Here is a 26,300-nt window from a genome sequence, read left to right as displayed (position 1 = left end):
TGTCACCGGTACTCAAATATGAATCTCAAGTGGCTAAAAAATATCCATATACATATTTTCAATGGGTCAAAAGTTCATTTAATTGCACACATTAGACCACATTTTTTTAATTCAAAAGAGTAACAGAAAGACAACCTAAAATAAAATCTCATTTCCTTTTGGACATAAATAATTGAATGAAACAAAACATGTTTTTTAGCCAATGAAGTCATCTCCAAAGTTATTGGAACAACAAAGTTCATATCTTAGTCTTTTGTTGCATTTAGGTTTCTGGTCAAAACATGAATATCAAACAAAAATTGAGAATATTAGCTTTTGCTTCCTGCTTTTTCCATCTGGATGTTACGATAAAATGAACGGCATCCAAATAACATAGAATATTTGGTGGCATAATCTTTCGTTAATTTAAACAGATTCTTTTCTTACAGACACTGGCTTTTTTAGGTGTTCAATTACCTTACCTTATGTTTCGGCGTATAATTGAACACCTAAAAAAGCCACTGTCTGTAAGAATAGAATCTGTTTAAATTAGATGACAAGTAGACAGTATGAATTTTACAAAACTATAATCTTTACTTGCAAACAATGCCATCCTTAATTTGATCAGACATGTTTGTTCTTCATTTGGGATGCCTTTTCAGGGCTTTACCGCGGCTCCTTGCAATTCTAGTTCATTTCTGGCCTGTCTTCCTTCAGTCTCCTCCTCACAGGGTCAATTGCCAGTCCAATTAAGGTTCAGGTCCGGGGATTGACTTGGCCAGTCTCAGACCTTCCATTTTTCCTCGCTGCTGAAATCCCTTTTTGTGTTGGCACTGTGTTTTGGCTCATTGCTTGAATGCTAAATTTTCCGATTAGTTGTGAAATATTTTTACGATGAATTTTCTCCAGATTAGTTCGGATCCAATTTTGTGTAAATTGCCAGAGAAAAATGTAACTCATGTCAATCGCAGCCCAATGAGTTTTGAAGACTTCTTAGGTGTTTTGTGTGGTTTGTGATTGACAGAAAAAAATGCATTCAAACTAAACAAAAGAAGCTTCTCAAACGTAAGATAAGCAACCAAAACACACTGCCAACACAACAGAGGAGGGCGTAGAATAGAGTGGCCAAGTCCATCAATCATCATGCTGAGGAGAAAGTCCCAGAAACAAACTGAAAGAGGCTGCAGAAAAGGCCTGGAAAAGTATTTCAAATGACATCAATGGGTTTTAGTCATTGCAAATGTCGGTTATGCCAAAGGTAAGTTCAGTTCATAATGTTTGTTCTTATACTTTATCTTGCTGAAGAAGTTAATAATAATAATACATTTCATTTATAAGCGCCTTTCGAAACTCTCAAGGTCACTTCACAGTCACAGGATACGTTTTTTTTGTGGGTGAGCAGCGGAAGCCACATGCGCCAGGGTTCACTCAACCCGGAAGTTACTCAAATAGATAGAAAGCTAGCTAGCTAATGGCTAGTTAGCTATATCGCTTCATTGTACACATTTGGATGCTAAACATCAACTTGAAAGATGCAATTCTCAACTTTGGTCTGATATACATGAATTTCCAATTTAGCATAAAAAGCGAAATCCGAACAAAAGTGTTATTGATTATATATTTTATCTTGTTTCAGGTTGCGAGGATGACACCTTGTGTCACTCTAACAGCCGTAATCTCATTCATTTATTTTCCGTGCCTGGACACGTACACTTTTCATCCGCGTGTATTCTCCTGTCCAGACTTTGACAAGTACGCATCAGCTGAATGATGAATGAACATGAAGGCAGCAAAGAGGCGCAATTCACTGACAGCTGAGGTTGGCTTCAATTACAAACGCAAACTAAAGCCGAGACCTGTCAATGTCTTTGAAGCTCAAAAATATAAAGCGTGTGCTCACTTTAAAAAGGGTCCACTTCACTTCTGTTTGGTGGAGGATTAGTGTCATTTTTGTATATATATATATTTTTGTATATATATTCAGAGAGGCCGGGGACTAGTGAGTGTGAGAGCCACTGTCCAGGATGAAACATCCAAGCTCCATGAATACATCAAAGAGAAGGCTCCAACGGATGATGTACTCAGAGAATGTTTCAGTCAATGGGGAACAGAGGATGAGGTGCTGGAAGAGGGAAAATCATGGGAGAAAAAGCCCCTACACGGGATGTACCACCGAACCATAGCAGAAGTGGCTGATCTCAAGAAGTCCTATCAGTGGCTAGAGAGGGCTGGCCTAAAGGACAGCACAGAGGCACTCATCCTGGCTGCCCAAGAGCAGGCCCTGAACACCAGAGCCATAGAGGCAGGGATATACCACACCAGACAAGACCCAAGGTGTAGGTTGTGCAAAGAGGCACCTGAGACAATCCAACACGTAACTGCAGGGTGTAAGATGCTGGCAGGGAAAGCCTACATGGAGCGCCATAACCAGGTGGCTGGAGTATGGACTGGAAACCCCAAGGTCAAAATGGGAAACACCTCCCAAGGTGGTGGAGAATGACCGAGCAAAAATCCTGTGGGACTTCCAGATACAGACTGACAAGATGGTAATGGCCAACCAACCAGATATCGTGGTCATAGATAAAGGGGAAAGGAAAGCCGTTGTCGTGGATGTAGCGGTCCCGAGTGATGGGAACATCAGAAAGAAGGAACATGAGAAAATCGAGAAATACCAAGGGCTCAGAGAGGAGCTGGAGAGAGCCTGGAAGGTAAAGGTGACAGTCGTGCCTGTGGTGGTCGGAGCACTTGGGGCAGTGACCCCCAAACTCGACGAGTGGTTGCAACAGATCCCGGGAACAACATCGGATATCTCGGTCCAGAAAAGCGCAGTGCTGGGAACAGCACGGATACTGCGCAGAACCCTCAAGCTTCCTGGCCTCTGGTAGAGGACTCGAGCTGAAATGGGGACAGACACCACCCATGGTGGGTGAGACGAGGATTTTTTTATTTATTTATATATATATATATATATATATATATATATTATATATATATTTATATATGTATATGTCTCCTCTTCTTTTCCTTTCGGCTTTTCCCCTCAGGGGTCGCCACAGCGAATCAATGTCCTCCATCTATCCCGGTTTTGTGCATCCTCTTCTCTCACACCAGCTACCTTCATGTCCTCTTTGACCACATCCATAAACCTCCTCTTCGGTCTTCCTCTCGGTCTCCTGCCTGGCAGTTCAACACTCAGCATTCTTCTCCCGATATAGTCACTCTCTCTCCTCTGGACATGTCCAAACCATCTCAGTCTGGCCTCTCTGACTTTCTCTCCAAAGCCTCTAATATGAGTTGTCCCTCTAATGTACTCATTCCTGATCCTATCCAACCTGGTCACACCCAAAGAAAACCTCAACATCTTCAGCTCTGCTACCTCCAGCTCTGCTTCCTGTCTTTTCTTCAGTGGCACTGTCTCCAGTCCAAACATCATGGCTGGCCTCACCACGGTTTTATACACTTTTCCTTTCATCCTAGCTGAAACCCTTCTATCACACATCACACCTGACATTTTTCTCCAGCCGCTCCATCCTGCCTGGACACGCTTCTTCACCTCTTTTCCACACTCTCCATTGCTCTGGACAGTTGACCCCAAGTACTTAAAATCCTCCACCTTCTTTATCTCTTCTCCCTGTAGCATCACTCTTGCACTTGGATCCCTCTCATTCACACACATATATTCCGTCTTGCTGCGACTGATCTTCATTCCTCTCCTTTCCAGGGCATATCTCCACATCTCTAGTTTCTCCGCCACCTGTTCCCTGTTCTCGCTACAGATCACAATGTCATCTGCAAACATCATGGTCCAAGGAGATTCTTGTCTAACATCGTCTGTCAGCCTGTCCATCACCATAGCAAACAAGAAGGGGCTCAGAGCTGACCCCTGGTGGAGTCTCACCTCCACCTTGAATTCCTCAGTCATACCGACAGCACACCTCACAACTGTCTTACAGTCATGATATATGTCTTGTACCGCTCTGACATACTTTTCCGTCACTCCAGACTTCCTCATGCAATGCCACAGCTCTTCCCTGGGCAACCTGTCATACGCTTTCTCCAGATCTACAAAGACACAATGCAATTCCTTCTGACCTTCTCTGTACTTCTCTATCAGCATTCTTAAAGCAAACACTGCATCTGTCGTACTCTTTTTTTGGCATGAAGCCATACTGCTGCTCACAAATGTTCACTTCTGCTCTTAGTCTAGCTTCAACTAGTCTTTCCCAGAGTTTCATTGTATGGCTCATCAACTTTATTCCTCTGTAGTTAGTACAACTCTGCACATCTCCTTTGTTCTTAAAAATGGGCACGAGTACACTTTGTCTCCATTCTTCAGGCATCTGTTCACCATCTAAGATCTTGTTGAATAACCCAGTCAGGAACACCACCGCCACCTCTCCAAGACACTTCCATACCTCGATTGGTAAATCTTCAGGCCCAAGTGCCTTTGCCCCCTTCATCCTCTTCAGCGCTCTCCTCACTTCTTCCTTGCTAATGCTTGCTACGTCTTGGTCCACAACAGTCACGTCTTCTACTCTTTGTTCCTTCTCATTTTCCTCATTCATCAATTCTTCAAAGTACTCTTTCCATCTTACCATCACACTACTGGCACCTGTTAATACATTGCCATCTCTATCCTTAATTACCCGAACCTGCTGCAGGTCCTTACCATCTTTGTCTCTCTGTCTCGCCAGCCTGTAAAGATCAGTCTCACCTTCCTTGCTGTCCAGCCGAGCATACAAGTCATCATAGGCCTCTTGTTTGGCCTTTGCCACCTTTACTTTAACCGTGCGCTGCATCTCCTTGTACTGCTCTCTACTCTCGTCCGTCCTCTCACTGTCCCACTTCTTCTTTGCTAACCTCTTTCTCTGTATACACTCCTGCACCTCCCCATTCCACCACCAAGTCTCCTTATCTACCTTTCTTCCACTCGATACACCAAGTACTTTCCGACCCGTGTCTCTGATTATGTTCGCTGTAGTTTGCCAGTCATCTGGAAGGACCTCTTGCCCACCCAGTGCTTGTCTTACCTCCTTCCTAAATGTCATGCAACACTCTTCCTTTTTCAACTTCCACCATTTTGTCCTCACTTCAGCCTTTGGTTTCTTCATCTTCCTCACGGCCAGCGTCATCCTACACACCACCAACCTATGCTGTCTGGCTACACTCTCACCAACCACTACTTTGCAGTCACTGATTTCCTTTAGATGGTGCCGTTGACACAAAATGTAGTCTACCTGTGTACTTCTGCCTCCACTCTTATAGGTCACCCTATGTTCCTGTCTCTTCTGAAAGAAAGTATTCACAATAGCCATTTCCATTCTCTTAGCAAAGTCAACCACCATCTGTCCTTCAGCGTTCCTCATCTGGAGTCCAAACCTGCCCATCACCTCCTCATCATCTTTGTTTCCTGCGCCAACATGCCCATTGAAGTCTCCACCAATTACAAGCGTCTCACTTCTCGGGATGTTCTGTATGATTTCATCAAAGTCCAACCAACATTTCTCCTTCTCGGCCGGCTCACATCCTACTTGTGGGGCACACCCACAAACAACATTGAACATCACACCTTCAATTTCTAGCTTCAGACTCATCATTCTATCTGATACTCTTTTTACTTCTAAGACGTTCCGAACAAACTCCTCTTTTAAGATAACCCCAACTCCTTTTCTCTTTCTGTCTTCACCATGATAGAACAACATAAACCCTGACCCTAAGCTTCTAGCCTTGCTCCCTTTCCACCTGGTCTCCTGGACACACAGTATGTCTACCTTCCTTCTCTGCATCATGTCAACCAGCTCTCTACCTTTACCTGTCATTATTCCTACATTGAAAGTTCCTACACTTAGTTCTATACTCTTGGCGTTCCATCTCTCTCTTTTCCTCCGGGCACACCTCCCTCCTCTCCTTCGACCAACAGTAGTCCATTTTCCACTGGCACCCTGAAGGTCAACACTATATATATATATATATATATATATATATATATATATATATATATATATATATATATATATATATATATATATAGTAAAGTCTCGTTATATCGATATCGGATATATCGATAGTCCCGGTTATATCGATACTATTTCTATGCACGCACGGAGAAAATTACATGCAAACAGGGTCGGATATATCGATAGTCCCTGTTATATCGATATTTTTTCGGACTCCCTTGAATATCGATATAACGAGACTTTACTGTATATACAGTAAAGTCTCGTTATATCGATATCGGATATATCGATAGTCCCGGTTATATCGATACTATTTCTATGCACGCACGGAGAAAATTACATGCAAACAGGGTCGGATATATCGATAGTCCCTGTTATATCGATATTTTTTCGGACTCCCTTGAATATCGATATAACGAGACTTTACTGTATATACAATAAAGTCTCGTTATATCGATATCGGATATATCGATAGTCCCGGTTATATCGATACTATTTCTATGCACGCACGGAGAAAATTACATGCAAACAGGGTCGGATATATCGATAGTCCCGGTTATATCGATATTTTTTCGGACTCCCTTGAATATCGATATAACGAGACTTTACTGTATATATATATATATATATATATATATATATATATATATATATATATATATATATATATATATAATGTAGCCACAAGGGGGCACAAGCCAGTGTCTTATTGTGCCGGTCCCAAGCCCGGATAAATACAGAGGGTTGTGTATATATATATATATATATATATATATATACGTATATATATATATATATATATATATATATATATATATATATATATATATATATATATATATATATATATACGTATATATATATATTATTAATTCCTCGTTTCTGGTATCTGTCCCCCATTTTAAATATATACAGTATGTGTATGTATATATATATATATATATATATATATATATATATATATATATATATATATATATATATATATATATATATATATATGTATGTATGTATATATATGTACATACACATACACACATATAAATCTCCACACGCATTTTTGAAGCATGTATAGCAGACAAAGAAAAAAAATCTTTTTTTTCAAAACAAGTGAATTTATATATGTATATATACGTATATATATATATATATATATGTGTGTAGGTGCGCGCATGTATATGTATATACAGTGATACCCCGGCTTATGAACGCTTTAGCTAACGAATTTTGCACCTTACGGACATTAAATTCGCGAGAATATAATCTTGGCATACGAACTAGTTTTCGGGAAAACACATGGAGCGCCACGGTGGCTGGCGGACGAGTTTTCGGTGGAAGTACGCCAAACTATACGGTCGAATTGAGCCACGGTGGCTGCCGGACTACTTTTCCACACACCCTTTCTCTGAATGCATACATGGCAAACGTGGTTTGTTTTCAAGAATACATTTGCTCTTATGTTCAGCCGAAGAGGACATAAAAGAAAATTACGGTCGATCAGAAGAAGAAGATCATCGAAAAACATGAACGAGGTGTGCGCTTGTGTGACTTCGCGTCCCAGTACCAGTATGCTAAGTCAACCATTGCTACGTGTAGCTAAGTGTGTTTCTGTGTTGTCTTAGCAATGGTCTCAGGCAATAGGAGGGGTTGAAAAACGTCTGTTGATTTGGATTAATGAAAAGCAGCAAGCAGGGGACAGTCCTTATGGAAGGTGACTCTCGTCCCAAACAGTAACTCCCTCCCTCCTCCTCCCACTCCATTTCATCAAGCCATCAACGACCATCACAAAGGTAAATACGACTTGATTATAAAGGTACAGTTTATTTCTTTAATTACAATACAATAGCACTTTTATCAACATAAAATAAAGTATATTTTGTATAGTTTTTAAGGCTTATTTAGTAGAAGATTATGTTTTCTGGGTAACTGGGAATGGATTATTGTCATTTTAATGAAGGGGGGGGGGTGGAGAGAAGTTTATGTATTTGTTTGTTTTTGTAATAGGCGTCCCGCTGGTCCAGTGGTTAACACGTTGACCTCACAGTGGAGAGGTTGTGAGTTCAATTCCCAGTCTGGCCACCCCGTTTGGAGTTTGCATGTTCTCCCTGGTCCCGCGTGGGTGTTCTCCGAGTCCTCCGGTTTCTTCGCACATTCCAAAATCATGTATGGTAGGCTGATTGAACACTCCGAATTGTCCCTCAGTGTGAATGTAGATGGTTGTCCCCCGCCCGCTGGGGATAAGCCCGAGCATAAGTGGATCAGATGATGGATGGATGGCTGATTTTGTGACGTTTTTGCACTCATTGAATATGGCTCTTCAGCACCCCCTGTCTGGTGATGATGGTGATGCCCTGACTCCAGCTTGCGGTCCTGATGCTGAGGGATGCAGCAGAAAGGTGGGGGAGGATACAGTGGGTGGAGTATAAACCTTCCGTTTGTGCTTCTCGTGCTGCCTGAGTCTCTGTGGCGCAATGGAATAGCGCGCTGGACTTCTAATCCAGAGGCTCCGGGTTCGAGTCCCGGCAGAGATGGTTGTGGTTTGGCATTTTTGGAAATGTGACAGAGAAAAAAAATATTGCCGTGTGTGTGGCACTCTATTTATAGATTTTAGGGATGGGAATGATCAAAACAGGTGAGGAGGCTTTATATGAGCCGTGTCTTTTCAAGATTTGAATACTATGAATGAATACAATGAATACTAATTTCCCCATGCAAGGGTGATGCTCGCTTCACTATGCTAATTTATATTTGATTAAAAAGGCACTCCCCCCGTGTGGTGTTCACAGTGTAGTCTTCGGATCTGACCATGCGCGTGCACCATCATGATTGCACACAAACAGTACAGCTCATCTTGCCATCCCCCCACTAAGCAAAAAGGCTGTCTTGATAGTGTACATTGGCAGCATGGCATGCTTTATTTTTACATGTCATTTGATTTCTGTTCTAGTTGAAGCTGGAAATTAATTTCTGCATTTAATTTAGTAGGATTTAGTCCTCCTTTTACATTAACTTTTTTTGGCAGCAAGATATAATAATGGGCGGGACATTTATTTTTAAATTTTGAATTCGTTTTCCTTTCTAGTAATTTTCATTTAATAATGCATAATAAATATTATTACTAATATTGTTAATTGTTTTCTATTGTAGTTAATCATTTCACATATGTTTGATTTTGTAGAATGTTTGATTTAAATCTAACTTTAGTTCTTTTACTGTGTAATTGCCCATTTTTTAATCTTCTTTTTATTAATAATAATAATAATACATGTCATTTCTAAGCGCCTTTCAAAACTCTCAAGGTCACTTTCCAGTTTTTCTGTGGGTGAGCAGCGGCAGCCACACGTGCCAGCGTTCACTCAACCCACTCATAGAAAGCTGACTAGCCAGCTAATAGCTAGCTGGCTAGCCAGCCAGATATCTAATAGATAGCTCACTAGATAGCTAGAGAGCCAGCTACATAGCTAATACATAGCAAATAGCTAGCAAATAAACTGCTCGCTAGGTAGCTTACATTACCTTTCATACTTTTCTCACTTTCACATGCTCCACAAAATAGTCGTGTCCCTAAGAATTCTATTCAATAATATTCTGCTATATATAACACACCATTTAGTGATGTTTAGCAATGTCATTTTTGTACATTTTAAAATCCAATTTGCTTTTCTCATAGTCATAGATTAGTTTTTGTGTTTTTAATCTTTGATGCGTTATCTTTATTAAGTTCACAGATTTGCTTGTTCTGTAGCCGCAAGGGGACACAAGCCAGTGTCTTCTTGTGCCGGTCCCAAGCCCGGATAAATACAGAGGGTTGTTTCAGGAAGGGCATCCGACGTAAAAGCTTGGCCAAAACAAACACGCGGATCAAACCTCTGAAGATGGACAGTGAAGAAGGACACTGATTCGTTGTGGCGACCCTTTGAAGGGAAAAGCCCAAAGAAAAAGAAGACTGTTGTGTCTTTTTAAATGTTATGTAAAAAGAATTTACATTTTTGAAAACGAATATAATTTTACTGGAATAATATGTTCCCTCAAAATTATATCTCATATCTGTTTACCGTATTTTCCGGTGTATAAGGCGCACCGGACTATAAAATGCACCTCCAATGAATGGTGTATTTTCAAACTTTTTTTCAGATATAAGGCGCACCGGAGTATAAGGTGCACTTCAATGAACGACAAATGTTTTCCAAATATAATCTATAACTACATAAAACATTTTCAAATATAAGGTACAACACATTATAAGGCGCTACGGTAGAAGCTGGGGTTACACAGGACTTCTACAGGGGGAAATGGAGTCAGTGGCTGCTGACAGTTTAGAGACCTGTTGTGACTCAATATTACTTAATACATAAGGCGCACCTGCGTATAAGTCGCAGGGCCATCTTTTGAAGAAAATCAGGGCTTTTGGGTGTGCCTTATACAGCACAAAATACCGTATTTATTACAGGGATTTTGGGAAATAAATGGGGTATTTTCTTATACACCAGAAAATACGGTATTTATTTCCCAAATTGTATTTTGTGGTACATTTAAAAGGGAAAACACATGTCCATCTTTTGCAGGGTGTCTTTACGGTACATGAAACATTTTCCTCAGCCGTCCAAGTCGGGACTCCTCCAAAGGATTGTTTGTGATAGCCCCCACTCTCCCTTTTTCGACTTGAGAAAAATAGATATGATTCAAACATCTGAGATATTTTCACATATAAGTGCTGAACAGGTGCACACTCACAAAGATCTGTCAAAAAGACCCCCACATCGGCCCCTCCTCTATTATTTTTTTGTTTATTGCTCGAGGCAACCGTCATCCATGCTTAACCCTGTCATGTCACGCACACGCATACACATTCTCGCGCGCGCACACGTAATCCACCACTAAAACTAATCCTTAATCCTCTCTGGCAAGTTGAACAAGGCGGCACTGCACCCGCCCACCCTCCATCTTCATTCCCAGATGGGACGGACGACATGCAAATTCAGCATGAAGTGCATGCAAATGATTTGAGAGCGTCACACAAGTTTGTTGGGGAAGAATATTGATTTCTTTGGAGCCCCCACACCCAGCCTTGCCTACCTCAAATATAATAATAATAATAATAATAATAATACATTACATTTTAAGCGCCTTTCAAAGCTCTCAAGGACACTTTACAGTCACGGGATAAGAACTTTATTGTTTTGTGTGGGTGAGCAGCGGCAGCCATTCGCGCCAGCGTTCACTCTACCCGGAAGTAACACAGCAGCAAAGTTATGAAAGGAAGAGGAAAGGAAAGAAAGAAGTAGAAAAATAAAATACAAAACACAGGAGCTGCTGGAAAGGCAGCCACTCCATCTTGAAGTAAAAAAAAAAACTACAACAAAATTAACAAATATGTCAACGCAAAGACACAGAGAGTCATTCATTCTTCAGCACTTGCTGTTCCCTGTTTGTAACATGAAGCAGTTCTAGATGAAAGAGGATCAACGCATCCTTTTCAGCAGTGGATCAGGGACGTCATGGTGGAATGTGCACGTCTACTACAAGCTAAATGTTGAAAGCAAACACGAAGCCGTAGCATCCATTGACGAAAAGAGATTGTCTCACATCTCCTGTGCAACATAAATGCGCTTCAATTGCAAGCCGCGACAGTTCCACATACACATCTCACACACATCTCTCACTCTCTCCCTCCCTCTCTCTCTCTCTCTCTCTCTCTCTCTCTCTCTCTCTCTCTCTCTCTCTCTTCTATATATATATATATATATATATATACAGTAAAGTCTCGTTATATCGATATTCAAGGGAGTCCGAAAAATATCGATATAACCGGGACTATCGATATATCCGACCCTGTTTGCATGTAATTTTCTCCGTGCGTGCATAGAAATAGTATCGATATAATCGGGACTATCGATATATCCGATATCGATATAACGAGACTTTACTGTATATATATATATATATATATATATATATATATATATATATATATATATATATATATATATATATATATATATATATATATATATATAAAACAAGCATCAAGTTATTGGCGTGTTCCTCAGGTTTTTCAGGTGTCGCATTTGCGGCAGCGAACTTTCTTACACCAACAAGAGCACCTCCACAATGCTGAGAAATAGACTGAATAACAAAACGCTGGAGAAACTTTTTTTTAATAAAATTTTTTAATTACAATGAGTCCATTGTCATTCACAACACTTTTACTTTGGCATTCAGACAGATGTTCACTTAATTTATCAACTGCGTCTCGAACATCAAAGATTTTTTTCTGAATTTTACGTGAATGGAAAAATAAAAATAATGTGAATGCAAATGCCTAATCAATGGAATTTGATAAAATTGGTTTGACAGATCAGTGTCATGATGACCCTGTCAAGTGTTTCCTGCAAGTCAATCAGGTGTTAGTATTCAGCAACACAGTGTCAACACAGTGTCAATACATTGTGTCGCTGTGTCGAAACGATACAGGATGCCTCATCTACCCATCACTACCAATCTGGCTTTTGATTATTTTTGCTGATGAGTGCTTTGCATCTCGTCCTATGGCCTGTACATTTCTTCTGTCAATTTGTTTGGGACGGTGGATCCTGATTCCTTCATCTTCTGACAACTCTCTCAAATTTTCCACGGCTGGTGATACCCTTGGCTGACTTATTTGTTCCTTGCAACAACATGTCGTTTCTTCCTTCTTTGGGACATTCCAAATTATTGGATTGTGTGCCAAATATTTCTTTCAGTTTTGAAATCGTTTCTTTTCTGGAGGACAACAGTAATTATATTTACTGTTGAGGAACTATATGGGTGGAAGAATTCTTAATAGAAAAACGTCTCTAAACGATGAAACAACGATCAGAAATAATTATCAACACATTTTATAATTTGACTAACCACATGTATGTTTTTGTGCCACATCCAATGCTGCATGCTAATTATGCTTCTTGGTTTTTTACCGTCCACCTCTATTCTGTTCCGCTGCACAATAGTGGTGATGACGTTTTTATTCTCACTCACATGGACACACAACCCTTTTTCTTCCCTTGGCTGCGGCCCCTGCCCGCTCTGTTCTGTCGTTGTATGCCAAATGCTATTAAAAGCCCCTCCCTCCCTCGCTTCCCCCCCGCCCTCTCTCTCTCTCTCTCTCTCTCTCTCTCTCTCTCTCTCTCTCTCTCTCTCTCTCTCTCTCTCTCTCTCTCTCTCTCTCACCCCCCCTCCCCGTTTCATTCCCCCACTCGTTCGTCCCTCCCTCTCTCTCCAGCCAGCCCAGACAGTGTTTTGCTGCAGTGAGCGGCAGCCCTGTGCAGAGAAGCGCGTGAAAAGGAGGTTCCAAAACAAACACCACACAACAAGAAGAAGGAGATACCAAACAGAAGCGGAAGGGAGAAAAAGAGTGGAGTAACAATAATAATAAGAAGCCAAAAAAAGATCACATCCCGCGGGAGGGACGAACAAGCGGACCTCAGCAAAGACACCGGGAGGCAGGACGTCACGGTGTGTGTGCACACTTGGTAGTATTCCTGACATTTTTTTTTTCTTATTTGTGAGTGCGCGAGATCTGAGACACCTGTCTCGCGTCTGCAGGAATGTGCGAGCGAGCGCGCGCTCACGCGCACGCCGAGCATGCTCTCTCTATCTCGCTTGCGCGCGCACTCGAGTCTGTTGTGCGAGCTCATCATCATCATAATCCCTTTGTTTTGGGGCCCGTGTTTTTTTATTTCATGATTCGGAAAATACTCTTCCTGTCCTGTTTTTTTATATATATTTTAAAAGTGCCTTCATCGTCACCATCATGCGTTGTTCTGGTCGGCCATTATTGTGATGCCGTGATAAATAAAGTGTGTTGTGATATACCCCCCTCATCCCCCGACACACACGCACGAGCGCGCGCGCACGCACATACACGCGCACACTTTCCCCGCCCTAACCGTCCGCCCGTCCCGCAGGCGTTTGGTGACAATAAGCATGAGTGCGCGCGTCTGTTTGCAGACGTTCAAGGTGTACAGCGTGCGTGCGCGCGTGCCCCTGAGACAGGTGCGTCCGATTTATTAATTTTTTAATTAATTCTGATTAAAAGTGGTTCAATTTAGCTTCACTTCACACCGCTTCCAAACACGGGTTGTCCCTCTTTTCCGCCATTGATGCTTTCCAATCCCCCCCCCCCCGAGGTGGGTGAACTTTTTCGCTGCGAAGTTGATGCGCTCTTGCCGCACACGGATTCACGTTCCGCTAACGCAAACATTTTCACAGCATGTTTCGGGATCGATACACCATCAGATTTTCATTTTAGCTAACTGATCAGCAGTCAAGGGTGTGCCCCCGAGTGCTTGCCAAAGTTAGATGACAAAACGACTTTCGAGTTCAAGGCTTATCTTGATGCTTTTTCACGCCACTTTTTGCTACAGTGTAACGGGCACCGAGCGCTGTGCGACATTTTGTTTCGTGAACCTCACTCTGAACTACCTGAAGGCATTTTTTTGCGCCGAACTTGGTTGTCTTGGTGTTTGTCGTGTGTCAAGGCGTAGGGATGACTTATTCAGGCGCAATTCTCCCATATTTGGACGTGTTTCCTCATTGGACTACCAAAAGTCGGCTGGCAGCTCCTCGTGCTGGTGAGCCTTTACCCATGTTTACATGGCAGGTTATTTTCTCATGTATGGCATATTTAATTTTTTTCGTGCAGTGTTGACAGAACAATACTGATTTTCACTTGCAACAGATAGTTTCAAAAGCCATCATAGATGGATTTATTTAACCAATTCACCGCCATCCCCAAATGTATTCAGAAATTAAAGTGTGACGTGTGCAGCATCATTCCCGAATTTGTTCGGGTTTTGTCTTTTCTTGTGGGTGTGCCGATAAATCGCTGCTTGGACCTCTAGCAAAGTTTTTCCCTTCAAGGAGAGGGCAGCATTTACCTTTCGGCCATGCTAGCGCTTTGTTGCAGCTTCAGCTGTTGATAAAGTGCCATATAAATCACTATGTATGTACTGTATTTTAATTAACACCAGACCCATATAACTTAGGAATTAACTGGGTTTCGTTTCTGATGAAAGAAGAGAGACTAATGTTTCTTGTGCTGAATTGAATGTTTATGTAGTCCTAAACCTCAATATTCTGTGGGTCCTGCAATTGTGTGAAAATGACAAAAACCCTGGCACTGGAGTGTACACATTTTTGGACATCGTATGGCAGTGAATGAGTTAATCATATTTTGTATGATGATTTCAAACGTCTTTTTGAGATTTAATGGTTTAATTGTCTTTTTGAAATTGACCTATAAAAGCTAGCGCAAGGTGGATTTGACCATATCTTGTAATTAATGTCATTGATGTTTCAGAATCCACCTGTCAGCGCCCCAAAAAGTATTCAAAATAAACCATATTGAAAAGTTAATTTTCATGTTAGATTTAAAAAAAAGAGTGCATGTACCGCAATATGGACTTAGCCTTTTGCTGTCAGGGGTTCATCACAGGGTTCATCCTATGAATTGTTGTCCTTCAAATTGCTAGCAACTAGCTGTTAGTAACTAGCAGCTGCTAGTATCTAGCAACTATTAGTAATTCACAGCTATAAGTAAGCAGCTAGCTGCGAGTTACTAGCAGATGTTAGCATCTTATTAGCCTTGATTGGGCTGGCAGGCTTGTTTGGTTCTGTCCAATTGTTATTTGCGTATATCCACACAACAGTGATATATAAAGTTAATGTTGTTTATTCTGTTTGCTAGCAAGCAATCTTACCGAAAAAAAAAAAAACACAGAGCTAGCAAGTTAACGAGTTTATTCAACAACAGCTCGGTCGTCCAATACGTTCGTGCCTCGTTAGGTATCTTCAAGTAGTGTTAACTCTGTTTATTTATTTATTTTTTCAAACAGCGGCACACTCAATTAAATCATAGCTGACAAAAGGCACTTGAGCATGCTCTGTATGACTAAGCCGATTTCAACTTTAAAAAAGTCTCACTGAATGGAGTGCAATCAATCTCCCCCCACCCAGGACAGCTTGCAATTAATGTTTTTTCAATACTGGGCTCAATACACGATTGCACGGTTTGCTTTTGACACTTTTCCACTGCACATTGATCAAACTACTTTCCCACTGCATGGATTGCCATTCTTACCACTGACCCATTTTTCACTGCATCTTTGGCGAGTGGCTTTTAAACTGCGCGACAGACCCTTTTTTTTCTCCCACTGCACAGCTTGCTATTGATGCCTTCTGATGCTCATTTGATGCCATCCCACTGCATGGCACGCTACTGATGGATCATTCGCTGTTGACCATTTACCACCGCAGGGCACACTATTGATGCTCTCCACTGCAAAGATCACTGTTTCTATGCTCAACGCTGTCATGACAGGAGCAGAAAAACAATTAGAAGCAAAACAAATGTAAACATAACAATTTACTTTTTTTGTAAGCCTCTTTCACTTGAGGAAAATTAGCCAATGGTTCGATTAGCCAAAATGTGTACTCAAGTAAGTGTACCTCTACTTTTGAATAATATAACTTGACTGAAGGTAGTGCTCCAAATAATTACTGTATTTTCTTGTCTATAAGGCGCACTGGCGTAGAAGGCACACCCCCAATGAATGGCAAAAGTTTTCCAAATATAATACAATATATAAAAGTTTCCCAAACACTCATACAAATACTCATGAGGATAAAGTGTTCTGGGAGATGAATGAATGAGTGTTAGCAGAGACTTGTCACTTACTTGGGTACAATCAAATAAACCATGACAAAAAGTACTTACATTTTGGAATAATATATAACATACATTTTGAAAACATATATAATTTATATATAATTTGTCTGCTGGGAATTTGTGTCAACTAGTATCAAATAGTAGTCTTATAGTAGTCACCATCACATTATTTATGTGTATTCCTTCTAATTGTGCCATCAACAGGGATCCACACAAAGTTTTCAGACCAAACAAAGTACCCAAAATGCATTGTGTGTCGCTTTCTCGGTCAGGGGCGTTCCAGACGTGATGTCACATCAGGCATTGTCACCAACTCGAAAACAAGACTTCCTGAATATTCAGCGCAAGTCTTAAAACGTAAAATATAGCAATATGTGGTGGAATCTTTGTAAAGTACGCTCAGTAGAAGTCATTTGAAGTGATTTTACAAATTATGGACACAACTTGTTTGGAGGCGTCGGTTGTCCTTTAAATAAACAGTGAGACCTCAACTTACGAACTTAATTGGTTCCCAGACAGAGTGTGTAAGGCGAAAACTGTGTATCTCGAAAAAAATATTCCCATAGGAAACCATTAAAATGGGAATAATCTGTTCCCAGGTTTCCATAAAATATACTTTTCAACTAAAAACTACACACAACATACCCTATTCTATGTATAATAAATGTGCTATTGTATTGTAATGAAAGAAATACACCGCATTGTATCATAAAGTCATAAAATTGTATCATAAAGTCTTGATGGAATGGCGTTGGGGGTCGAAGGTCAAAGGGAATTGCTGTTTGGAAAGAGAGGCACATTACACGAGGACTGTAATTAAAGAAATAAACTATGCTGTAAAATAAAGTTGTATTTACCTTTTTGATGGTCGTTGATGGCTTATGGAAGGAGAGCCGCCTTCCATAAGGACTGTTGATAACTTAACCTGGTGTGGCTTCTCTTCTTTTTTCTTTGGGGACTCCTCATCATTTTTGCTGATTAAAAACCTCTTAATTGACACCTGTTGCTTTCTGACTTGTAAGGTCTTACGAAGCTGAGGCATCACATTATCGTTCATCATGTTGATGATTGTCATAGCCACAGTCTTTTCTGGACTTCACTTTACCAACATTGCCTTTATGAGCTCACTTGATGCTGCAGCCATCTCCTCCTGCGCTCAGATGTTCTTGAACCATCCGTTACTGGCTTTAAAATCCTCAATAAGCGCCGAACTTCCAGGTTGGCGCATGGCGATATCGCCGTGAATTATCCGTGCTTTCTCGCATAAAATAGCTTTACTCGCGCTGTCGCCGGTTAGCTGCTTTTCGTTAATCCAAATTAACTGCAGTTTTTCAACTTCTTCGATTGCCCGAGACCGTCGCTTGGAGAGCACGGGAACACCTTTTGCAAACAGACGCACCTTTGATTGCTTCCCTGTTCCGGAGAATGGTAGCAATGGTTGACTTAGCATAGCCGTGCTCGGCCACTAAATCACACAAACGCACACCTCGTTCGTGTTTTTAAAATTATCTCCTTCTTCTCAGCCACAGTGATTTTATTTTGTGTCTTCTTGTGTTGAACACGAGCCTGTGGTGGTTTTTTTCGGTCCCATCATAGTAAAATTATCAGCAAAAAGCTCCAAGTAGGCGATGGACGTGTGCATTCAATGAGAGGGGGTGTGCAAAGTAGCATCGGCTGGAGCGCTGTTCGGTCGTGTGCTTTTTTTTCTTCTTTTGACACTATACAGTTTTTTTCTGAAACATTTTGTTCAGTTGTGAAGTTCAGTCTTTTGAAACATTTTGTGCATACAATGTTTTTTTTTCGACCCCACCCTCCACCATTCTTTTTTTAATGCTGCTGTAGATTGCAAATTTCCCCATTGTGGGACTACTAAACACTTTCCTATTCTTATTTACGTCAAATGAAAACCAAAGAATAGAACATTGCTGTCCACATCTGCTCGTTATCGCTGCTTTTCAGAGCACAGCTCACTTTGTACATGTTTCACCCCCAAAAGCTTGCGATTTCTACTTTCTGGCTCCCTATTGACCCTTCTCCACTGAATAAGCAACCATAGACACTCATGCTAACATGAGCGTACCCAGAGGCTGTGCCTCGGTCTCCAGTAATAAATCTTTGTAGACTGTCTTTATGCCGACCGCGCTACTGTTTTTCATGGGGTAATCTAATTGCGCTTGTGGTCCGCCAATGTTGTTTTGGTCTCACTCAAGACCCACCCTCTTCACCACTCACTCCCACCTCTGCCCATGATTCCTCCCCCGCTCATTACCGTCAGTATGGCCCCATCCTTCCTTCGTCCCCCGGCCCCACCGCCCCAACCCTTCCTTCAGCGTGTTATGCCATAAACCGATCGATGCACGCACCAGGTCATTTATTCATGGCGAGCGGGAGATGAAGAAGAGCAATAACAAACCAATAACCACTCTGACGTTTTCCTGCAGGTAACCTCCATCGGGACCCCCCTCCTTCCATCTTCTCCTTCTGTGAATTCCCCCTCACCCACACATTTGGAAGCCAATGAGCAGGATATTAGTGCGACCAAGCATGGCTTTCCCATCAGCTCCGTTATGGATTGTCATCGTATTGACGCTACTCTCTGCGGTTTGCAGCAACGTGGCTTTTGGTAAGTACCTTCTGATACCCCCCCCCCCCATCCCACACACACCTCCTTAGAACTCTATTGGGGGGGGGGGGCATCCAGCTTGTTCTCTTGCTTTGCCTTTTATCCATTGAAGCTTTTTGCGGCTCTCCTGTATTATAAGAAGGGAAGTACTGAATTGGCACTAACCACATGGGACTCTCCCTAACACCCCCAGTTGAGCCCACCATGTATCAGGCTTGTGGCTTGTGTGTGTCCATGGGAACACACATTGAGAACTTTGGCCTCAGTTTCAGCATGCAGTACCCAAAATATCCAATGTCTGATCGTCTTATCATCAAATCCTTAGAAACTCTTATTGTACTTTGGCAAAGTTAAAAATGGGGCTCAAGAGAAATGTGGTGCACAGATTAGATTTGCACCTCAGTAGTGGAAGACATAATCCTGATCGGTATTGACTGATCCAAACTCTACTGAGGTTACCTGAACTAGACTATGTGTTCAGTTCTAAAAACAAAAGCCCAGTACAACAGTGACGTGCCATTGGCAATTGCTGATACAAATCGTGCCATGACGGCAGTTTATTTATTTTTGTGGATGTAGTATCAGATGCCACGGTTTGCTGCTGTGAGGCAGTCTGTTCAAGTCACAGCCAACTCTTATTGTACGAACACAAATTGATATGTTGAGCTCGATGGAAAGGCGACTCACAGTTCATTTTGGTTCAATACCCGTGCAATGGCAATGCAAATCCGGATCGGGTCATTTTTCGTCCGTCTTTTGTCAGGGAATTGGTCATAGTCATAAAAATCACATATTTCCCTTTAGCCACATTTCCCACCTTGTAGTGTGGTTTATGCAAATCCTAATCAGCAGTAATGTTTCTGCAGTACAGATATTTTGAGGCATATCTATTTTACAGCTTCCTTTTGGGCAAGCTTTTATCAGGGTAGTGATCGAGGAAGCAATTTTGGCCCATTTCTATTGTCACAGTCCCTGAAAGTAATCCTCGTACTGCATGACAGATGCAATAGTACAGTTTACTTGAGATGTACTATTTTGCTTTAGATCTTAGCTCAGAGGGCGACCCAGTAGTCAAGTGGTTAGCACGGCGACTGCACAGTGATTTCATGTGTTCGAATCTCGCTCCGGCCTACCTGTGTGGAGTTTGCATGTTCTCCCCGGGCCCGCGTGGGTTTTCTGCGGGTCCTCCAGTTTCCTCCCACATTCCAAATACATGCATGGCACACCTGATTGAACACTCTAAAATGGTCACGCCTTGTGAGAGTGAGCGCGGACGGTTGTTTTTCTCTATGTGCCCTGCGATTTGCTGGCAACCAGTTCAGGGTGTCCCATGCCTAGTCCCTGAAGATGGCTGAGATAAGTTAGCAGGGACTTGTCACTTAAGATCGAATAAACCATGAAAAACAAAAGTAGTGTATTTTTTGTTGTATACCAGAGTATAAGGTGCACCCCCAATGAATGAAAAAAGGTTCCAAATATAAGCCACACCACGGAAGGCGCGACAGTAGAAGCTGGGGTTATGCACGACTTCTACTGGAGGAAATAGTCGGCGGCTGCTGACAGTCGTTGCCAGACCTGTTGTGGCTCAATATTACTTCACATATGAGAATGAGACACACCTGAGTATAAGGCACAGGGTTATCTTTGGAAGAAAGTTAAGGCTTTAGGGTGTGCCTTTTACATTGGAAAATACGGTAAATCAGTTAACACAATTTTCATATTGTGTGATACATTTTCATTGTAATTGGTTGCTTCCTTTTTTGGCACACTTGAGGTATAACTGGCGAGAGAAGTTTGTTCTCATTTGAGAAGACTGAAAGAGAATCTTGAGTCAAGTTACCTAGTTTGGTTGGGATGATGGCATTTTTGCATGATCACAGCTCATCTCTCAGAATTTAATGCAAATAAAAATAAAATAGACCCAAGCAAACTGCTGAGTCGCTTGTCGCCAAACCTGGCGGTGCGGTAAACATGCCGAGAAAGAAACCCGAGGGCGTCAGACCCCTTTGATAGTCAACGAGTTCTCGCGGAGGAGCAGTATGTGGTCTGTTGGGCACGAAAAAAAAAACAAACACAAAATACAAAAACACGGAGTAACCACTGCGGCGCTCTATCAAACATCCCTCCGCGCTGCCTTTTGATTGACACTTCATTGAGCAATGAAGTTGCAATGAAGTTGCTCAATGAAGTGCTTGTAGCACCGAGATTATAGTTTAGCTCCTTACACGGGAGTGTCAGGAAAAGTGGAACCATAACACAGGTGTTGGCACTTCTGCCTTTCAGACAGAGGTGAAGGAAAAGTGAGTGTTAAAAGTCAAGCATGTTACCCTTTCCTCCAGGAGTGCCCATATCGGGTCCTTGATAGCCATGATACTTGCATGGTCTACGTTTCCTCCAACGTACCTGATGCAATGGACCAGGATTTTACGCTGAATCGAAGCTACAGATTCAAGCAGGAGTCTGCATGTGAACACCCCTGCCCCTTTCATATTGTACGTACAAGCCGTCCTTTTCCAAGACAATAATGACACGGAATCGGAAGATTTGATTGTGACCCATACATTTTCTGGCTTCATTGGTCATCGCCTATTAAAAAAAAACTGGGCCTTACAATTTTTTTCTCACAATCCTGTTCTGTATGAAAGATATGCCTATAGAATCAAGAGCTGATGATTTTATCTTGTTAATTGGGACTGTCAAGTACTGCTGGGAATATTTGGGGGTGTTTTCCAAGACCGAATTGTGGTGATTCAAGTTGTCATTATACCACTGTGCTCCAAGAAGACTGTGTGAATATTGTGGTAGAATTTTAAGTTTTTATTAAAGCCACGTTTAACTCATTCACTGCCATTTTCGAATTTATTACGGAATGGAAAATATGACGTAGAGCACCATTGCTGACTGTTAGGATTTTGGTTTTTCTTGCGGGGGTGCCGATAAAGTGCTGCTCAGACCTCTGGCAATGTTTTTTCCCTTCCACGAGGGGGCATCATTTCCCTTTTTTTCCACATTAGGTCTTGATTACAACTTCAGCTGTTGTTAAAACGCTATATAAACCAATATGTATGTATTGTATTGTATGTATGTATTTTGGACAGCCACCCTCATTTCAAGTTCATATAACTCCAGACCCATATCATTTCGGAATTAACACTTTTTTCTGATGAATGAAGAGAGTCTATGCTTTCTAACGCTGAGATGATTAATTATTTATGCCTAAAACTCAATATTCTGTGGGTCCTGGAATTTGAGTGACAATGACATAAGCCTTGGCACAGGAGTGGACACATTTTTGCACATCATCTGGCAGTGAATGGTTTTATTCACACTTCATCCTAGTACTGTATTGTGTGTCAATATGGAATTGGGTTTGGGGTGATCTTTTTTTTCCACCGCTTGTTCGAGAGGGAGCTGCTGTCATGTGTGAAAGGTACCAATTTCTAAGGTTCCAAAGTCGGGTCTGTAGCAAAACAGTGATGGGACCGAGTAGTAAAGTAAGGATTTAATGGTTTTTTTTTTTCGTTTTTTTGGTGGGGGGGAGGGTCGATTTTTGGAAGTGTCAAAGCTGTCTTTTTCTGACATTTATGCTGGTTCGTTGGTTTGTGTGAGAGGTGCTGAGTTCCTAATTTTTTTCCCTAAATTTCTGTGACGCGTTCACGGCGGGCAATAAAAATTTCAATTGAAGATAAAAGTACGGGCGTTGAAGGAGGTAGTGTCAGAGATGTAAGAATGGTGATTAAAGTGGGCAATGTTTTAGGTGAAAAGTATTGATTTTCCAATTTCCAAGTCCTTTGCTAGACCGTGACCAGTTGCATTGCTTTTTACAAGTGGTCGAGTGGCATTGTTTTTGCTTGTTGTTTTCCAAGGTGCTCACCAAAGTAATCTTTTTCACAGCTTTTTTTTCCTGGGTTGCTGTTCAGAGTGAAATATCTCCATTTTTTATGCTGTTGAGATACTATGTCAGGAATGCGTTATGTGAAAGGTGAGGAAAAAAATGACCAACAACCTGCTCATCTGCCACTGTCTCCCCTTTGCTGCAGGTATCCATTTTCTGGTCGTGTGTGTGTGTGTGTGTGTGTGTGTGTGTGTGCGTGCGTGCGTATGCGTGTGTGTGTGTGTGTGTGTGTGTGTGTGTGTGTGTGTGTGTGTGCGTGTGCACGCGTGTGTGTACAGAAACAATAAAAGAGTGTTTGCACTCCAAACACAGCGCAGAGATAGGTGTGTCTCACAGTAGCGAACGCAACATGACTTTGGAAGGTTATCCACCCCACGGCGAGCTTCAAAGGATCCGGACTGTTTTGTCTGCTTGCGTAATCGCTCCCGCTCGGTAATGGCCGCGGTTCCATCGCTGACTTCAGTGGGCGAGCTCGACTTCGCAGCGACGCCGGTGGAACGTGGCTCCTTGCGCGATAGGGCTTTCATTGAAAGTGGATATCGCACATTTGCATTCTCAAAGCATTTCTCTGGGTTTGCGCCCACGGGTACACCCACACTTTTACTGTAATCCACGACTACAGCCGAGTCCGCCAGTTTATCAATTATGAATTATACATGCGGTGGTAGCATCAAAACAGCGAGAAAAGGTGGCTGTGCGCTCCTCTTTACTTTGTTGTTAACGATCTTGGCTGGCATTCACACGGACGTTGGTGCCCGCTGAGAGGTGTGAATGCACACGGGCGACCGTCCTTACCCAGCTTTGGCTTCACTGCTCTTTTGCATTATCCTGTCTGTGAAGGAGAGTCATTATTCGCCGCTGGCGGTTAGACGGTGTCGGGATGAGGATGTCGATATTTGGAGGTTAGAAGGGGGAGCAAGGAACAAGATTGGATTCTTAAACCAAACCCTAAACCAGGCATGTCCAAAGTCCGGCCTGGGGGCCAAATGCAGCACATGGTCAATTTTCATCCGGCCTGTAGCCTCCGTCATGAAATCAATAACGTCTGGCCAGCATGTGGAATTAATACATTGGGAAGTAGCGCTGTTTCCTGTATTTGCTAAGTGCTGCCATCTAGATGCTCAATTAGGAACAGCAAATTAGTACATGACTAATTGACTGAATCAGCCCCCCAATTTTATAAAATGGCAACAATCAACAAAAGGAGGAAAGTTGACTCTCAATGTCAATTGAATGTAAGTTTCAATCATGTTTCAAACGAACCAAATCACATGCTTAAAGGACAACCGACGTCTCCGGACAAGTTGTGTCCATAATTTGTAAAATATCTTCAAATGACTTCTACTGAGCGTATTTTACAAAAATTCCACCACATATAGCCATATTTTACGTTTTAAGACTCGCGCTGAATATTCCGGAGGTCTTGCTTTTGAGTTGGTGACGAGTCCGTACGTTACGTCACTGAAGGAACGCCCCTGACCAAAAAAAGGACACATTGTAGCAGGCCTTCCATCCCGTCAATGCATTTTGCTGTACTTTGGTCTGAAAACGTCATGTAGGACCACAAAGAGGACAAAGAGGGCGACAAATCTCCATATAAGGAATTAATCAGCCTGTGGAAACGGGCTGATTAATTCCTTACACGGCTTTGTCGCCATGTTCTGCCTTTTTTGGGTGTGACATTTCCCACCCCTGATGCCTCAAAATGACACGGAATAAATTCTTTAATCGATTGCAAACGTTTATGTTTTCCTCTTCAGAACTATTTGAATCATATTCATAACTGGATGAGTAACAAGAAAGCATATTCTCCGAATCTGAAGCCATTGTTTTGATTCTAGAGCAAGGCAAGGCGTCTTGCCGTGACACCACGAACATGGGGGCGGGACCTTCTGAAACTGGCCACTTTCGGTTTCAAATTGAAGTACTTTTTAGACACTAAGTCATTTTTATTGGTGTTTTGCATTTGACTAAAAATATCATACTGCGTGTTTTGGATATTTTAGATGCTATAAAATGTTTTTCTGATGTCAGTGAGGAAACAAAAAAGTGACGTCGGTTGTCCTTTAAGAGACCTAAAATTAACTCATTCACTGCCAGACGATGTGCAAAAATGTGTCCACTCCAGTGCCAGTCTTTTTGTAATTTTCACTCAAACTGCAGGTCCCACAGAATATTGACGAGGCACACAGGATGTGTGTCAACATTTCGGCAGACATGTGAAGGAAAGGAGAAAACGTGGCAGATAGCGCCCCCTTCCTCGAAACCCCTCATCCACCTCTACCCATCACCATGTACCCAGAGGGAGCCAGAGAGAGGTCACGAAATGGTTAGAGCCAGAAAATGACCTATTTCATTCCAGAAACATGGCAATTGAAGAAGATCCCTTGGAGGAATGTTACTCATCCGCCAACTGGAGCGGCAGAGGCGATGAGTGATTGTTTGCTCTGCGAAAGGCTTGTGCGCATCTTCACGACTTTAACCTGGATTTCCCTTGGGTAGAATTGCTACTGTTTTAGTCATTGTCTAATCTATCCGTGCAATCTTTGCCCAGATTAGTTGAAGAATCAAATTTACTTGTGAAAATGCTATCAGCATATTCTTTTGTAATTGTTTAATTCACAGAGGACTTTCAACTCACCGGTTACTGGCGAACGTATCATCTGTCAAACTATAACATTATGTGGAGCTGTGACACGTCATCAATTGCCATCAGTTCTTTACGAACCGCCACTTCTGAGAGAGGACATGGACTAAAGAGGGGAGAAAAGATGATTAGGACATAGTTTAAAATTAAGAACATTTTTATGAGGGTGTCTGTTCTTCATTTTGCATTATGCAAAAGTCTCATTTACTGTGCAATAGTCCAATTATAATATGTACTTGTTACATATCAGAATCAGAATCATCTTTATTGCCAAGTATGTAGAACCAATTATTTTCACAAGCAGAGGTACCACTGTTATCCTTTTCACCAAAATGACATGTCCAATAATTCCTGCACCTAAACTGTGCTACGTCTGTGTAAGCTCTCAGTCGTACAGGAGTGGTCCATCGATGAGAAGGTTTCTTCAGCCGTCATCTGTACAAAAGTGAAGGTTTCGGACGTTTCGCCTCCTATCCAAGAGGCTTCGTCAG

The 26,300-nt window shown here is 41.9% G+C and overlaps 1 protein-coding gene and 1 non-coding gene across 5 annotated transcripts in view; both read left to right on the top strand.

Annotated features, from left to right (window-relative positions):
- The first annotated feature begins 8,393 nt into the window (after window positions 1-8,393).
- Window positions 8,394-8,467, top strand: trnar-ucu (transfer RNA arginine (anticodon UCU)). Its single transcript has one exon. It is a non-coding gene; the product is annotated as a tRNA-Arg (tRNA).
- Window positions 8,468-13,203: 4,736 nt separating this feature from the next.
- cadm3 (cell adhesion molecule 3) overlaps window positions 13,204-26,300 on the top strand; it is a 134,843-nt gene continuing 121,746 nt past the window's right edge. For 2 of the 4 annotated variants that reach the window (XM_089007878.1, XM_089007874.1), the window contains exons 1-2: window positions 13,204-13,430; window positions 19,086-19,267. In XM_089007878.1, coding sequence (XP_088864004.1) covers window positions 19,162-19,267 — 106 coding nt within the window. In that variant the 5' untranslated portion in view covers window positions 13,204-13,430; window positions 19,086-19,161. Of the gene's footprint in view, window positions 13,448-13,859; window positions 13,971-19,085; window positions 19,268-26,300 lie in introns of those variants that run through there. The other 2 variants (XM_089007875.1, XM_089007876.1) reach the window with 2 other exon arrangements.

Source organism: Hippocampus bargibanti, linkage group LG11 (assembly GCF_051943395.1).
Source record: "Hippocampus bargibanti isolate YZ-2025 linkage group LG11, ASM5194339v1, whole genome shotgun sequence".
Classification (NCBI taxonomy): Eukaryota; Metazoa; Chordata; class Actinopteri; order Syngnathiformes; family Syngnathidae; genus Hippocampus; species Hippocampus bargibanti.
Note: the sequence above shows the minus strand (reverse complement) of the source record. Positions and strands in the feature narration are given on the sequence as shown.